This window comes from Pongo pygmaeus, chromosome 12 (genome assembly GCF_028885625.2).
Source record: "Pongo pygmaeus isolate AG05252 chromosome 12, NHGRI_mPonPyg2-v2.0_pri, whole genome shotgun sequence".
NCBI lineage: Eukaryota > Metazoa > Chordata > Mammalia > Primates > Hominidae > Pongo > Pongo pygmaeus.
Genome location: NC_072385.2, coordinates 57,903,835 through 57,920,762, shown reverse-complemented (window position 1 = coordinate 57,920,762; position 16,928 = coordinate 57,903,835). Strand labels below are relative to the sequence as shown.

The 16,928-nt window shown below is 46.9% G+C and overlaps 1 protein-coding gene across 7 annotated transcripts in view; it reads right to left on the bottom strand.

The window, feature by feature from the left end:
* The window catches only part of EVA1A (eva-1 homolog A, regulator of programmed cell death), a 154,473-nt gene that overhangs the window by 53,003 nt on the left and 84,542 nt on the right, over positions 1-16,928 (bottom strand). The window contains exons 1-2 of one of the 7 annotated variants that reach the window (XM_054474883.2): positions 14,713-14,801; positions 14,163-14,376 (exon numbers count right to left, since the gene is read on the bottom strand). The exons of 2 other annotated variants lie outside the window; for them this stretch is intronic. In XM_054474883.2, coding sequence (XP_054330858.1) covers positions 14,163-14,376; positions 14,713-14,736 — 238 coding nt within the window. In that variant the 5' untranslated portion in view covers positions 14,737-14,801. Of the gene's footprint in view, positions 1-14,162; positions 14,377-14,528; positions 14,680-14,712; positions 14,802-16,928 lie in introns of those variants that run through there. 4 more of the 7 variants (XM_054474884.2, XM_063648577.1, XM_054474885.2 and 1 more) reach the window with 4 other exon arrangements.

Below are 16,928 nucleotides of genomic sequence, written 5' to 3'. Positions count from 1 at the left end.
GAAATATAGTAATAAAAGTATATGTAAATATAGACAAAATCTTCATGTCCTATGCAGTGTATATAGGAAGTGGATAGAAAAACTGACCATAGATGAAGACACCTTGGAGAAGGAACTGAACTGAGATCCACTCAGGGATCTTGGTCAGAGGAAGCTCCTGAATTCTTCTTGGGAAAGGGTCACGTTAGGGGTTGAATTGTGTCTTTCCCCCTAAAAATATGGGGAACTCCTAACTTCCAACACCTCAAAATGTGTCATTATTTGGAAATAGGGTCTTTACAGATTTAACCAAATTAAGACAAAGGCATTAGGGCGGGCCTCAACCCAATATAACTGGTGTTCTTATAAAAAGGAAATTTGGACACAGACACACACACAGCGAAGATGATGTGAAAAGACACAGAAGACAGCCATCAACAGGCCAAAAAAAAAACACCTAAGCCTACCAGAAGCCATGGGAGAACCCTGGGACAGATCTTTCCCTAGAGCCTTCAGAGAGGGCATGGCCCTGCTGACATCCTGATTTTGGCCTTCTGGCCTCCAGAACCATGAGACGATACATTTCTATTATTCTAATTCTAAGCCACCCACTTTGTGATATTTTATTATAGGAACCCTAGGAAATGCACACAGGCTGGCAGTTAAAACAGATTAACACTTGCAGCCGACTTTGGTATTTGTCTTCCCTATGTGCATTCCCTTGTCCTCCTTGCTGGATGGGTCTCAGAAGGAACAGAGGGGAAAGAAGGGAGCTGCACAGGTTCATAGATGGAGCTTCATGCCACCCACCAGGTGAGGAGAAAAGATTCTGCATCTCAGGAATGGTACAGGCTTTGACACAAGACCCGGGTTAAATCTTAGCTCCATTTACCAGCTATATGGCTTTAGGCAAATGACTTTCAATTTTCAAACTTCAATTTGAAATAGGAAATACAACGTAACATTCTAAAGAATTCTTAAGAATTATGCTTAACAAGGAGATAATATATGTAATGCACCAAGCACGATGTCTAGTGACCAGCAGGTGACCTCCCAGATGTGCGCATGATTCTGAGTCACACACCCAGAATACCCAAGACTTTTTTTTCCTTCTCTGGAAGAATCAGTCCACTAAGCATTAAAGAAGCAACTAGACATGTTCTCATCAAATTGTTCTGCAGTCCTGTCATTTTTACTTTGGAGCACACCACAAACCATTTCTCCCCATCGTCCCTTCCTTAAGTTCCCTGAATTAAAGCAATAGCTCCTAACTGGCTCCCTACCTCCATTCTCTCCCCATCCTCCAATTCAGCATTCAGAGAGTCACCCACCAGAATTATCACTCTGGAGCAGGGGCTGGTAAACTACTGCTCATGGGTAAATCCAGCCCACTGCCTGTTTTTGTTTATAAAGTTTTATTATCACATAGCCACACTCACTCATTTGCATATTGTCTGTGGCTGCTTTTGCACTATAGTGGCAGAGGTGAATAGCTATGACAGACTATAGGTCCACAAAGCTTAGAATACTTACTATCTGATCCTTTACAGAAAAAGTCTACCAGGCCCTTGGTAAGTTGCCATTCCCTTCAGTGGCTTGCCTCTCATACAAAACCTACATTGAGTAGTTGGCCCTTGCCTGTCTTTCTTTCCTGGCTCATTTCTCTTTTATTTATTTATTTTTGAGACAGGGTCCCATTCTGTCGCTCAGGCTGTAATGCAGAAGCGTGATCTTGGCTCACCACCAGCTCTACTGTGCTCAAGGGATTCTCCCACTTCAGCCTCCCAAACAGCTAGAATTACAGGCTCACACCACCATGCCTGGCTAATTTTTTTGTTATTTTTGGTAGAGATGAGGTTTTGCCATGTTGGCCTGGCTGGTGTTGAACTCCTGGGCTCAAGCAATCTGCCTGCCTTGACCTCCCAGAGTGCTGAGATTACAGGCGTGAGCCACCCTGCCTGGCCTCCTTGCTCATTTCTTGCCACTCCCCTATGTCCCACTCTTGCTGACTGAGTCCCCCCAAACACCATGTGTTGCCTCCACCTGTAACATTTCTACTCTCTTTCCGCATGAAAAAATTTCACATATTCTTCAAGATTATGTCTAAATGTCCCTTCCCTCCAAAGCCTTTCAGCCCTATTCAAGGGTCAGGCACTTCTTCCTTAGAGCTCCCTTAGCACCCTGTGACATCCCTTCAATAGACAGCATGTTGTAGAGAGTGAATATGCGTCTACAGATCTTTCTTCTTTACTGGACACCCCCAAGCTAAACCTCTCTCATTCCCTCCTAGAGCACTCTGTTCTTGTCCAGGATAGCAGTTACCAGTTTGCAATCATCATGTATTTTTATCTGTGTATTTACTTCTTGAATGCCCATCCCCTAATAACTGTGAGCCCCGAGAAGGCAGGAACTAAGACTGTCAGAATCACCTTCACTTTACCATCACCTAGCCTTGAGCCAGCCACATAGTTGTTCAAATTATTAAATGAACTGATGACTGGCTAAATTAAAACTATATATATATATATATTTTACTAATAAATCAAATACAACTGAAAGATAATCTAAGGTATCACAGCTGTTGCTTTATGGGCACACAGGGTACTGCCTCCCAAACCCTTTTGCACCCTGCCACAATCCAGAAGGTTGGATGGGCAGAAGCACCAGTGATAGCTTAGATGTGGATATCTGACACATGTATACAGCCCTGTGCACTCATTTGTGGGAATCAGTGTGGAACATGTACATAGGTCTTTTTCATGGCAGAAAATTCAGACCCAGTGGAATAAGAACAAAGCCAAGTACGGGATTATGTAACTTCACTGAACCACATTTGTGCGGAGCCACACAGCATCCCAGCCACACCTTCCTGGGGAAGCACTTCCACCACTCCTTGTCTACTGAGGAAAAATGGGGCGAAACACCTGCAGCTTCTTCCCTCTGATGGAAGAAAGAGTCCCTAAGGAGAGTGCCCTGTCTGTCCATCACACCCACACCCAGCCAAAGGGACTCTGCACATGCCCACATCCAGGTGAGAGACCTGGCTAGGAGGAGAGTGGGGAGGGGTCTGGCAGGGATGATGCCTTCCTTGCCTCCTACAGTGTCCTCCAGTACCTTCAAGCTGTCCTCCAGGGAACCTTCAAGCTGGAAATGTGACTCTTGAATGATGCACTGTTTACTTTTCCTGATACCTGAAGGCTCAAGATCAAACAAATAATTCAGCTGAGCTGCTGCTTTGTGTGGGGAAAGAAAAATACCCCAAGGCCATTTCCCGTGTGGCCTTTTGGATTCAGGATGGTGCCCTTTGGGAGAGTGCTTTCCATAAAGGCCCTCTGTGAAGGTGTGTGCATTTCACTGAGATGTTTCCAAGAAGAGCAAAGATGCCATTTCAACCAACACAAATATTTGAAGTTGACAGCCAAACTCTAATTCCAGCCCTGAGCCTCAGGGATGTCAGCATCACGAACATGAACCAAAGCAAAGCTGAATTTCTTGTTTAAGTCAAGCTTTTAACCCTCTATGGTATCTGCCTCTGGTCTGAACAAAAGAATCTTAGGTATGAAAACAGAGATTGTCTTTGCCCCCAGATAAAAACATCTTCTGGGATGGCTTCTGGGAGGCTCTGGGATGCAGCCTCTAAGCCTGGTAACAAAGAATTCATAGGAAATGCCCCTATTTTTCCATTAAGAACTTAAATGGCAGTGGTCAAATCCTCTAGGGTCATTCCAAGCAGAGGGTTGTCACTCTTATTCCAAGCAGAGGGCTGTCCAGCAAATCTTATAATGGACCTTTCATTTCCTACAAGATCTAAACAACTCTCTGTCTTCTCTCATATATTTGCCTTCATCCCCAACTACATTTCCCTTTGCTCAGAGAAGCAGGTGTCTCTTCTCCAGACCAAAGCTGGTGTCTCCTCCCCACAAACCCACTATGCTCTAGGTCCTCTTCCTTCCTCCTAAAACCTTGGTGCTGCTGCCATCCTTCCCTCCAGGTATCTACACAGCAGATGCCAATTCCCCATGCCTGAAGTGGAGCTTCAGCACATCATGCTCTATTGAAGAATACTTTGAAGGCAAATTGTGTGGATGATATACTCAACGCACCTGAATTTGACATGGTCTGGACTTAACAACAAGTGATAAGTCACCACTGGGCATTGTGAAAGAAATTTTCTCTGCTCCACCTAATAAAAGCTGAAGACCTGAAACACCTATCCAGAATTTCTTTAATGATGTCCAACTATCAACATGGAAGCCATCCAGAATATGAAGAGAAATATTAGAAATCTGTGTGGAAAACAGAAGCGAACATGGAGACACCTCTCCCAGCGTGCATAGTCCATTTGTGGCCACTCTATAATATGTGCTGTTCAAGCAGGCACGGTGGCTCATGCCTGTAATCCCAGCACTTTGGGAGGCCAAGGAGGGCAGATCACGAAGTCAGGAGTTTGAGACCAGCCTGGCCAGCATGGTGAAATGCTGTCTTTACTAAAAATACAAAAAATTAGCCGGGCATAGTAGCGTGTGTCTGTAATCCCAGCTACTTGGGATGCTGAGGCAGGATAGTCACTTGAACCCAGGAGGCAGAGGTTGCAGTGAGCCAAGATCGCGCCACGCATTCCAGCCTGGGAGACAGAGCAAGACTCTGTCTCAAAAAAAAAAAAAAAAAAAAAAAAGTGCTGGTCTTTTCCATCTTTAAAACACTGTCTCTACCTAATACCTCTAGCTGCTGTCTTTTCTCGCATGTTACTTTCATAGACAAGCTTCGAAAAACAATTGCTAAAGTTTGGTATGTCCACTTCCTCACCTCACATTTGTTCATTAGCTCCTCTCATCTGTTAGACTCCCCTCATCTGTTAGACTCCTCTCACCAAGTCGTCAATAGCTTTGGAATTTCCAAATCCATGGACATTTCAGATCTCTCATTCTTCCATATCATTTGAAGCTGTTGATCCCCCTCTCCTGAAAACTCTCCTCTTTCGCATCCCAGTCTCCCATTTCCTCCTGCCTTTCTGCACATCCCCTTCCCTGTTGACTTCACTGGGTTCTCTCCTTCCTTCCCTGAGGTCAGTGTCGTGCCCTAGTACCGCCACTCTCGGAAGCAATCTGGCACAGGCCTGGCATCCTGATAGCTGACTTAAAATCCTGGGTCCATGACTTATAGCTGTGTGACCTTGGGAAAATTACTTACCATCTCTGTGCCTAGGTTTACTCAGCTGTAAAATAGGTAAAACAATAGTAGTCCTTCCTAACAATGGTTGTTGAGAGGATTAATACACATAAAGTGTTTAGAACATACAGTATATACTTAATAAACATTAGCTATTATAATTCCTCTTTCCATACTCCATAACCCTCTGTAAGCAACTGATCCATGCCATGACTTCAATACCTTTGGTTAAAGTTTGTTTGTGGGCCGGGCACAGTAGCTCATGCCTGTAATTCTGGCACTTTGGGGGACTGAGGCAGGAGGATCGCTTGAGGCCAGGAGTTCAAAACCAGCCTGGTCAACATAGTGAGACCCTGCTCTACAAAAAGTGTTACAAATTAGCTGGACATAGTGGCATATGACTGTAGTCCCAGCTACTCAGGAGGCTGAATCAGGAGGATTGCCTGAGCCCAGGGGTTCAAGTTCAAGACTGCAGTGAGCTATGATTGTGCTGCTGCATGCCAGCCTGGGCACAAAGTGAGACTCTGTCTCTTAAAAAAAAAAAAAAAAAGTTAGCTTTCTTGTAAATCTTGAAGACTTTTCTCCTGAATGTCAAACCTAGAAAACATCTGCCCGTTAGTCATCTCTCCCTGACTATCTTAATACTTCAAACTCAGCATATCTGAAACTGAGTTCATCATCCTTCCTATAAATGCTGCTCCCTCCTCCCCGTCCCTTCTCTCTTCTAATGAATAGCCCCACTATCCTTCCCACTGGCTGCCAGGCCAAAATGTCAGAATCATCCTAGACTCCTGACCCTCCCTTACTCCACCATTCAGTCAGTCACCAAATCATGCCAACTTTATTGCCAAAGGCTTTCTTGAGTCTGCCCAATTCTCCACCCTAGTTACCAGTGTCTTATTAGAAACTCATTATTTCTCACCTAGATGACAGTAAGTCACAACAATATTAAAAATAATACTGGCCACTAGTATGACTTGCCAATTACAAATAAACCACTGTAGTAGACATTTCGCATACTTCATTGTATGTAACCCTGACTACCATGCATGCCATCCATAAGGGAGGAAATAGAGTCCACTGTTTTCAGATAAGACAGAGGCTCAGAGACATTTGCTAAACAGCCCAAGTTATAGGGAGTGTGGCTGGGAAGGAGGCTGAGATGTATCTGACTCCAAATCCCAGGCTTTTTCATCCCCTCAACTGCAATAACATGCTAACTGGTCTTCTTGCCACCTATCTTATTCTTCTCCAATATTTACTCTATTGCCAGAACAGTATTAGAACAAAACTTTGACCCAGTCTCTCCTCTGTGTGAAATCCTGCAGTAGCTCCCCACTATCTTCAAAGTAAAATCCCAATTCTCTAGCAAATCCAGATGTGATTACCTTGCCCCCTTCACAGGCTGACTTCCTTTGTCCCCAGCCATGCCTATCTGCCTTCCCTCCTTGAAGCAGCCCTGGCCTGCTCACCTGGACATGCTGGACTTCTCACCGGCCAGTCTGCCTAGGCTCCACTTCTCCTCTCAGCAGCCTGGATGCCCCATCTCAGCCTCTTTGATGAATGTTGTCTTGGACTCACCTGCTCTCCAAGCTGAGTTCAGATGTCCCTCCTGTGGGTGCACATAGCACCCTGTGATTGCCTCTAGTGTGGTACTTTAGGGTAGTACAACATTCACTGATTGAGCATCTACCATAGGCCAGTTTACAGTAGGCTCTGGTGATTTGGGAATCAACAAGACATATGTCCTGATTTCAGAGAGCTTACTGTAATGAGAGATGGAGAGCAAAACATTGCATTACTATCTCTGATTTCCTCGTCTGTCTCCACACTGGATTGCTGAGCTCCTTGGGCACAAACAGTATCTTGTTCATCCCTGTTTCCAGAGCCTGGAAGTACACCTGGCACACAAGGGTGTCAGTAAGTGTTGGCAGCTTGAGCTGAGCAGACACACCAAGGCCACCAAGCTGTCTCTGTGAGCACATTAGCATACCCACAGGAACACTTTTACTTTCATGTGTGTCTTTTTCAGACTAAATGCCCAAGTCATTGTCTTCTGAAGTTCCACGAGATCCTACAGTGCATCCTGCTTTTGACATGCAGCAGGGTCTAACACTGGAGAATGTCCAGGCCAACCATTCCTGCCCTGTGTGACTGACCCACTAGGAGATTAAAGGACCGAGGCCTCATAGCAAGTAAATGGCATTGCTGACTTTCTTCCAGTGCTCATTCCGCCCACTCTCAGGTTCATAGAGACATCTCAGTGCAGCAAAGGATGCCACTGTCAGAGGTTGCTTGGCCAAGTGGCACTCAGGATGGGGGAACTCAGGAAAGAAATGCACGCTTCTTCCAGTAACAGGCCCTACCCGCCTCCTCCCATGGGCTGCCATGGCCTGTCTTGTCTTGACAAGATGAGCATGTTTGTGGAGGTGCCCAGAGAAAGACAGCTTTAGGCAGCCCTTTTGATCGAAGTCCCCTTGCAGAAACAAGATCCCCTGAAGTCTGTTCCCTGCAGCTACCGCCGGCCCCATCTGAATGACAAGGGCAGGAGGGGGCAAGGCAAAAGGGGAGAGGCTTAAATTACAGCAGGTGTTTTGTAAAAAGTCTTCTTTTCCTTGCAAGTTTATGGTTGCTTCTCTACTAAGCAGCATTTCCCCCTCCTCTCACCATGGAGGGCAAAGTGCAGGCTGCCTTGGTGATCAAAGAGGGGGCAAGAGGAGGAAGAGAGTTTTTGAACCCCAGAACAAAGAGTGTCTCACTGCCCCCAGGCACAGCCTCAGACGCCAGGACGGGGAGAAGGAAAGGTGGAAAAGCAGGGAGGAAATGGCCATTCCTATCCCAACCACAGCAGCCCACACTCTTTCACCTTCTTTTTCGAAAACAGATTTTCTAAAAGTATCTTTGGTGATAACAGCTCTCTGGAGACTATCTGGAGCGGGATAAAGGGCTCAGAGTTTGGTGCCCTGGACTTGATCCTGGCTCTGCCTTTTAGTTGTTGGTATGACCCTGATTCCTCCTGTAATACAGACCTCAGAGGATGTTTGTCAGGATCCATGCAATAAAGGCAGCTAAAGCCCCTAGCACAGTGCCTGGCACTCACCCCAGGTTATAATTGATCTCTAGGAACCACTCCTGGGACCACTTCACTGGAGGAAGGACGGTCCCCAGAAGAGAGGATTCTTCTCCCTGTCTCCATTCCCTGATCCCTGGCTGGATTGAGTCTTCTTCTCTACTCATATCTTCTCTGTCATGGCACTAATCCACCATACTGTGTTGTCTGTTTTTTTGTCTATCTCTTCCTTCAGACCATGAGCATCTTGAGGTCCAGGAATGGGACGTCCATGCTAGAGCATTCATTCACTCATCTATCACTTACTAAGTGCCTCCTATGTGTCAGGGGGTCACTAAGTGGCGAATAAATGAGTAAAGCCTGGGGATGACCTATAGAAGGACCTACATCAATTGTCTAATCAATAAGCATATGCACCCATCCTCTGTGGGGAGCTCAATGCAATCAGCACATGCAAATGGCTTTGGGCTCAAAGAGAGACTGCAAATGGGAATGCAATTCCCAGGAAATGTGTCAATCCTAATAGCTGTTGATCTGCTGGATCACAGGCTGGATTTTATGTGAAACAAACTTTAGCATCAAAACTCAATCTCTCTCTCTCTCTCTCTCTCTCTCTCTCCCACCTCCCCTTCCTTCCCTCTGTTTCTCCATCCCTTTCTAAGTCTGGAGAAATTTAGCAATTGCTTAGCAATTTATACAGACTTTTGGATGCTCTAAAGGTAAAACCCAGACTCTGGAAGGGCCACTCACATAGCTCATCAGCTAGGACTTTGAAAAGAAAACAAAACAACTACCCACAATCTCCCAGCTCAGCTTTGTTTTTGATTGTGATTTCTTTGCTTACTAGAGACAGTGTCCCTCCCTGACCCATGGGCTCTGGTTCCACTGCCCCAGGAGGAAACAAGGCCAGCAGAGACAAGAGGCAGAGCCACTATTCAAAGAGCTCAGCAAACCTGAGCTTTAAATGCCCACTCCATTGTCTCAAAACAGTACAGAGACATACTGCTGCACTGGTAAAATGTCAAAGTCACCTCCCCAGTCCCATCTCCACCCTCCAGTCCCCACCATATGCCTACATGTCTTCCAGGCCCTTTCTTGACTCTTACACATGCTGTTTCCTATCTGTAATGCTCTTTAATCACCAGTCCCTTCAAACCCGCCAAGCTCCCGCCTACACGTTAAGGCCAAGCTCAAACATCCTCTTCTCTCTGATGCCTTTCCTAACTCTTCTAGTAGAGACGGGTGCTGGTTCCTTTGAGCTCCCAGTTCGCTGCTCAGATCTCTTATTCTATTTAACACACTCTGATGATCTATTCACATGTTCATCATATGTCATGGACTGCAATCTTGATGGTACAAACCAGGTCTTCATCTTTGTGTCTCTGGCACCTGCACAGAGCTACGTATTGCACGTGTATTCCAAGTCCACGCTAATACCTCAAGGTTCTGCCACCACTCTAGTCTGAGACCAAATGCCCTTTACAGCACTAAACAGGGTTTCACACAGAGTCAAACAACAGAGTGCATTTCACAGAGAATACAGCTCAAGACGTAAACAGGGCAAAGTGTATCTCCCTAGAACTAGACACACAAAGCAGGGGCCAGCTTCATTAGAAAGTCTGCTGCAGGTCAGTTAAGAGGTGCTACCCAAAGTGGCAGCCAACAAAGTGTGACATCAGAGGCCTCAAGACCTGGCACCAAGCCTGACATTCCCCTGACCTTTCTACCCTGGGCTAGTTTATCTTCTGTGCCAAGCTATAAAAGCCTCAGTATAAATACAAGTGATGCCCAAAGATCTTGGGTCTAACTTTCACTCAAGTCATTAATATCCTACAGGAATTTGTTTCTCAGGTCAGCCAGCTAGTAACCTAGGAAAGGGGATAATGCCAGGAGACAGTACGAGTCTGGTGTGGGAAGGGGAAGGCAGTGCTATAGGGCAGCGGTTCCCAACCTTTTTGGTTCCAGGGACCAGTTTCCTAAAAGACAATTTTTCCACGGATAAGGGGAGATGGTTTCAGGATGAAACTGTTCCACCTCAGATCATCAAACATTAGATTCTCATAAGGAGTGCACAAACTAGATCCTTTGCACATGCGGTTTGCAATAGGGTTCATGCTCCTATGAGAATCTAATGCAGCCGTTGATCTGACAGGAGGCAGAGCTCAGGTGATGGCCCTGTTCCTAACAGGCCAGGGACCAGCCAAGGGGTTTGAGGACCCCACCATGGGGATCTGAAGAGTCTTGGATGTCAATGGATAGGAAAGTTCTCACCCTACTCCACCCTCAAAAGCAGCACTTACTAGAATGTTTCCCTGGCCCCTAAAAAATCCACAAGGCTTTACACGTGCCACGTTAGGTGACCTCATCCCACTGAAGTTTTGGAGACAACCTGCCAAAACAAGCAAACTCAGGGGGATTACAGCTGTGCAGGACAGCTGTGGAGGAAGCCAGAGTACACAAATGTGCAGGTATTTGTGTAAGGCAGTCTAGCCCACAGAGCAAGTGGCCCAGGGACTAGCAAGTGGGCTCGGTTTTCAAAGCCAAGGCTGCATTAGAAGCAATAGAAGATTCCAAGTTAGTTTAGTGATCAGTTGTAACCAAGTATCCAGTGTCAAACACAACTTACCCAGAGTCAGTGAGTGGCTCCAAATCTGCTTCTCCAACACCCCATATGGGTCATTAAATTCCCTTAGCCAGTTTTACCTTCAATAGATAAATGAGCCTTACAATACATGGAGAGAAGGTGTACTTTGCATCTGATCAAGTATAATGTGGGAGACTCAGCTGGTGGCATTTATTCATCTATCCCTCATCCATCAATTGGTTTCACCAATATTTATATGCTAGGTGCACACTGCAAAGGGCACATGCTCAGTAAGGACAAAGCTGAGGTCACAGAGTTTTTGACCCCAAGTCTGCACCTCTCTCCTCCAGGCAGGTGTGTGTTGACTCCATCCCCCCATCCCAAAAAAGTTAATCCTCTTCTAGCCCTGACTATGTACATTGGCTCAATTTAGCATCAAGATCAGTGGTGCTAGGAACTAACCCCAATGTCCTGCCCCTCTGTGGCTGGGGGCAGGGCAAGGAGTCAAGGAAAGGAGCAAAAGTTGTAAAAATGATGGCATAGTCTTAAATCACAAGTATGATGCAGGTGGAAAACCCAATGGACTTAGGCTCTCATTAATGCACTTAACAAACCTTATCTCACATTAACTGAGCACTTATTATATGCCAAGCACTGGGCTAAGCCCTTTACCCACATAGTGTAAAGAGTATGTGTTTTGAAATCCAGATGTCTGCGTGAATCTTGGCCCTACCGCTCATTAGCTCCATGACTCTGGGGAAAGTGCTTAGCCTCTCTGTTCCTCTGTTTCTTTGTCTGGAAAATAGGGCAATACCAGTAGTAACTGTAAAGGACATTATAGGGTTTAAATGAGTAAAAACATATAAAATGCTAAACTTGAACCATGTCCTGGAATTAGGTAGGCACTCAGTATTAAGATGAATGATTATTATTCCATTAGTTAGTCATACTAGTCCGCAGAGAAGGTATACTATTTCTTCTTACCAAGAAGACTTTGAGAGACTGAGTCAACTTGACCAAGGTCAAGTAATTAACTTTTAACAGAGTTAATAAGTGGCAGAACTGAGATTTGAATGCAAGAAGCCTAACGCCAAAGCCTGAAACCATCACTGTGAGCATCGACGGCACTGAGCTAGATTCTAAGTATGTAAGACCAGGGGAGAGATAAACAAAATACTATAAGAGACACATATTTATTTTTTTTAAAAAAAAGGAGGGGAGAGGGGAGGCTGAGGCTGAGGCTGAGGCTTTCCCCCAACCTGGGGCAGGGCAGGGAGCAACAAAACGGTCTGTAGGAACTGAAGAATGATGCTTCACCCAAAAGGTGACTTAACTTCTAGTCTCAAAGATTGATTGCCAGCCAAGGAGGAAGAAGGGCATTCCAAAAAGTCAGGACCTAGAATACCAAAAGAATAGTGGGTTGGGGGAATGTCAGGAACATTGAGGAAGTGGCATAAGGTGAGGCCAGTTGTGAAGAGCCATGTGTACAAGGTCGGGGGTTACATTTTATTCTGTAAAGACAGTGATTTTCAAACTTTAACATGCAGAGGAATTACCTTCAGTGCTTGTAAAACACCTGCAGATTCTCAATTCCCATCCCTTCTGTTAGCAATAGGGGACTAGCAAGGGTGCTAAGGCAATATAGCAGCATGACCTGCTGTGGATTTGGCAACAGAATTCTGGCACTGGAATGGAGGGAAAGACTGGGACAGAGACTGGTATCATCAGCCAAACTAGAGCAGATAAAAGGATGACAGCTGGAAATAATGGCACTCTTCATGAAGTGATACATTAAACCTGGGCTTCTCAACCTCAGCACTATTAACATTTTAGGCTAGATAATTCTTAAATCTTGGAAGCGGAGTGGGGGAGGGGGCAGATGTCTTGTGCTATACAGGATATTTGGCAGCATCCCTGGCCTCTACCCACTAGATGAATAAGATCCTCTTTTACTTACATGATGACAGCCAAATATGTGTCCAGACATTGCTAGATGTCACTTGGGAAGTAAAATCAAAATTCCAGTTGAAAACCATTACTTTAAGCCCTAGCATCCCTGCTTTACAGATGCGGAAATCCAGCTACAGAAAGGTACAGAAAGGCACCAGCCAGGATTCAAGCTGGTGCTCTCACTCCAGGGCCTGGGCTCTTAGCCACTGCGCTTGACTGCCTTTATGGAAAGGAGATTCAAGCCAGCCTTCTGAACAGTATTACACATTTCGTGACAGACTGGATGACAAGAGGAGGATGAATTAATAAGGTTCAAAGGTGAAACCTCAGTGCTTGCCGCTGAACTCAGAGGACAGTAGATAATAAGTAGTTTGGGTTTGAATAAAATCAAGGTGTATTAGGTCAAAACGGAAAAAGCCTGGTCCCTTGTACCATGAGAAAGGAGGTGGGGGGGGAGTTGGGGTGACGGTTCTTGCTCAGACTAAAAAGAAGAATCTTCTGTAGGGCTGGACTTGAAATGTGTGTGTGGTATAGACCAGCTAGGACCCAAATCCTGGCTGGGCCCTTTCCTAGCTAGCTGTGTGGCCCCATCTCATTTTGCCCGTTTGTGAAATAGGGGTAAGAGTCCCTAAACATAGGCTTGTTATGAGAACTCAGGCAGTTAATAAGAACAACATGGCAAGCCAGCACGATGTGGTTGGCACTCCTCTCCTTCCAGGACATCCTCATTTCCTCCATGCCCCAACGCGCTCCGTACTGCGTGCCAACACCTCCCCTTACCCCTCAATAGTAGGGGTGGGGACCCCCACGCAGACCTCCCAGATAGAGCAGCGTGGACTGTCTGCGCGCCCCTCTCCAAAAGCAAAGCGTCCCACTGGGACTTTAGGGGGCGCCAACAGCCTTTCACTCCCTGATCCACTCGGCTTTCGGGGTCTTGGGGGTCCCCAAATGCGCGCGGCGAGTTGGTTGCCTCCGAAACAAACCAGGTAAATAGTCCACGGTGCAGCACGTACGTTTATTTCTGGCAGGTCCTTCCCCCGCAGGCAGTCAGGCTCAGCCCAGCTCCCAGAGGCACAGGAGAGAAGCGCTAGAATTGGGAACGACCTGCTTTCCGAAGCTGGGCTGCAGAGGCAGGGAGTTGAGAGTTGTTCTATCCAGAAAGAAGCAGGGGGACGAGAGAAGAAACAGGAAAGTGGGATGAAGAGGAGGCAAAAAAAGAAAGCGCTGGGAAGCAGAGTTCCCTGTGGGACCCAGCCTACAACACCTGGGCAGGGGCTTGGGAACAAAGCAGCGGCTTCAGGTCAGAAGTGCTCTGGGTGTTTCCGAAAAGAGGGCGCTTCGGAGAAGCCGGAGCCCGCTGGGGATGCCGGGCGCCCCAGAGTTCAGGGAGCGCTCTCGGGCGCCTCTTACCTTTGCTGGGGCCCCGGCGCGCACTTCCGGGGACTGCGCTTGGGGCGCGCGGGGCCGAGCAGGGGGACCCGGAGCTGATCACTGAGGGGCGGACGCGACAAAGCGCTGCCCGGGGCTTGGGCCGGCACCAGCACCTAGGAAAGGAATCCCGGCAGAGGTGCCGCCGTGTCCCGGCCTGGGTGCTCACGGGCGGCGGCGCCAAACCCCGCAGAAGCTGGAGGAGCCCGAGTCAGTGGGAGGAAAAGGTTGTCTCATTTCCTTCGATCTCCCCCCTCCTCCACCCGCTTGGCTCCGGACCTGCCCTCCCTCTCCCCCGCCCCCTTCTGCAAGCCAGCGGCCCATGTGGGCGCCCGCAAGACGCGAAACCTGAACGGCTGCGGCGTGCGGGACCTCCCTCCGCGCCAAGTTAGTTCACGCTACCAACTCCTGCCTGCCTCCCCGCGCTGCCGACTGTCTGCAGGACCGGGGAGGTTCCTCATCGGCAGTCCCCAACCTATCCCGGTCTCCAGGCTTTCCCCCTGCTGGGACAAGCCCAGATTTGAAAGCAGACCTCCAAGCCCCTGCCAGCATCCATCCTCTCATTCCTGTCCCGTCGCCTGCTTTGAGCCTGTATTCAGCTACACAACTCAGACAGGAAATAACCACTTACTTTGTTAAATTTGATCAACTTTTTTTTTTTTTTTTTTTTTCCTGAGTGGGAAGTTAAAGCCTGATGCATAATCTCAAAGGAATGTTCATTTTTATCGGAAGAAATGTAGCTGAGGCCTCTGTTTGGCCTTTCTCTTTCAGTGTTGGGGTTTTGTTTGTTAAAATCAACAAGTATTTATTGAGAGTGATGGGCGCTCAGCTGGGCGCTGGAAACGCAGAAACAACCAGAGGGACACCCTGTTCCTAGACAATCGTCATAGGGGATGAGTGCAGGGAGAGAACAGGTCCCGGGATGCATAATCTCAAAGGAATGTTCATTTTTATCGGAAGAAATGTAGCTGAGGCCTCTGTTTGGCCTTTCTCTTTCAGTGTTGGGGTTTTGTTTGTTAAAATCAACAAGTATTTATTGAGAGTGATGGGCGCTCAGCTGGGCGCTGGAAACGCAGAAACAACCAGAGGGACACCCTGTTCCTAGACAATCGTCATAGGGGATGAGTGCAGGGAGAGAACAGGTCCCGGGATGCAGTGGTCTCTTAAGAGACGGGTCACGGAGTGAAAGAGCCTTCTACAGAATCAAAATAAAAGCTTGGACAGAGGGAAGACGGAATAAGAAAGCCTTCAGGAGGCGGTCTAGCAAAGAGCACAGCCAGGGCAGTGAGTGATGGTGGGGAACAGGGAGGAAAATGTTGTGCCAGTCCGTTAGGAGAGGAGAGGAGCTCCTAGAAGCAGTGGGATGGAACTGACAAGATCTAATGACCAAGGGCTTCAAAGGGAGAAGATGAGGAGAGGATGAAGGAGAGAGGTGACGCCCAGGCCTCTGGCTAGAGTAGGCAGTGACCACGTGGATGACTAGAATCCCAGAGTACCTTCTGGAGCTGCTACTCCAAGTGTGGTCCAGAGACTGGCAGTACTAACACCACATGGAAGCTTGATGGAAATGAAGACCCTGGGGCCGCACTTAAACCACTGGATTAGTATCTGCAGCTTAACAAGATCCCTAGATGATTCAAATGTGCATTAGAATTTGGAAGCACTGCCCGCTAGACCACTGACTGTATATTATGCTGTATATTGGACTGATTGTGTATTAGACTATGGAGTCCTGGGTGTATATTAGAAACACCTGGGGAGCTTTAAAAACCAATAGGAGGCCCCAGCTCCACCCTCACAAATATTTCTTTAATTGTCTGGGGTGGAGCTGCCACATCAGTTTTTTTTCAGATGCTGTCAAGATGATCTCATACAGCCAGAGATGAGAGCCACTGTGTCAGACTTACTCAAGAGCTACTTCATTTTACCTTGAAATGCTGCTCTTCAAAAGGAAAACAACACCTATCTGTAGATGAAAATGTAAACACAGGTTATCCCACTCTCATGCAGAGGCAACTGGTCTGGTAGAAACGGCCCTTGTTTCCTAAACTAATCAGGGAACAAGGTTCTAGCCTCAGACAGCACTAAATTACTCTCTGAACTTGAGAAAGTACTCCCCTCTCCGACCACTGTTTCCTTATCTGTAAAAAGAATACACACTTGCCTGACTCCAAATTCCACACTCTAGCATGCAAGGGCCATCATCAGAGCTCCCCCTAACTCTCCAGCTTTCCAGCTGGCATATGGAGAGGCTGTGTTGAGAAGCGGGGTTTCCTGATGTAATACTACATGTGTTAGCCAAGGGCACAGCCCTGTATGAATATCAGAGATCAGAGGTTTGTGTGCTGAGCACAGGAGGACACATACAATCAGTGCTCAGTAAATGTGTGTTGAATGAACTAATTAGTAAAGAAATAAATAAATATGGCACAGGTGCCAATAGGTGAGCGTAGACTTTCTATAGATGGGCCCTAATCTTGAGCCTATTTATTTGTCCCCCAGGCTGGAGAAAGGACACCTGGAAGCACTCTGACCCAATCTAGCTTTGGATTTAAAAATACTACCACTACTAAGAACTGCTAATATGTGTTGGTACTTAGTACGTGCCAGTCACTGGGCTGTGTCTCACTTATAAACATTGCCTCATTTTATTAAAATGAAGCAGATACTGTTGAACCCCTTACACTTCAACAGATTTCAGGAATCACAGGTATGGAGAGACTAGAGCTGCCATCTAGATTATCTTCT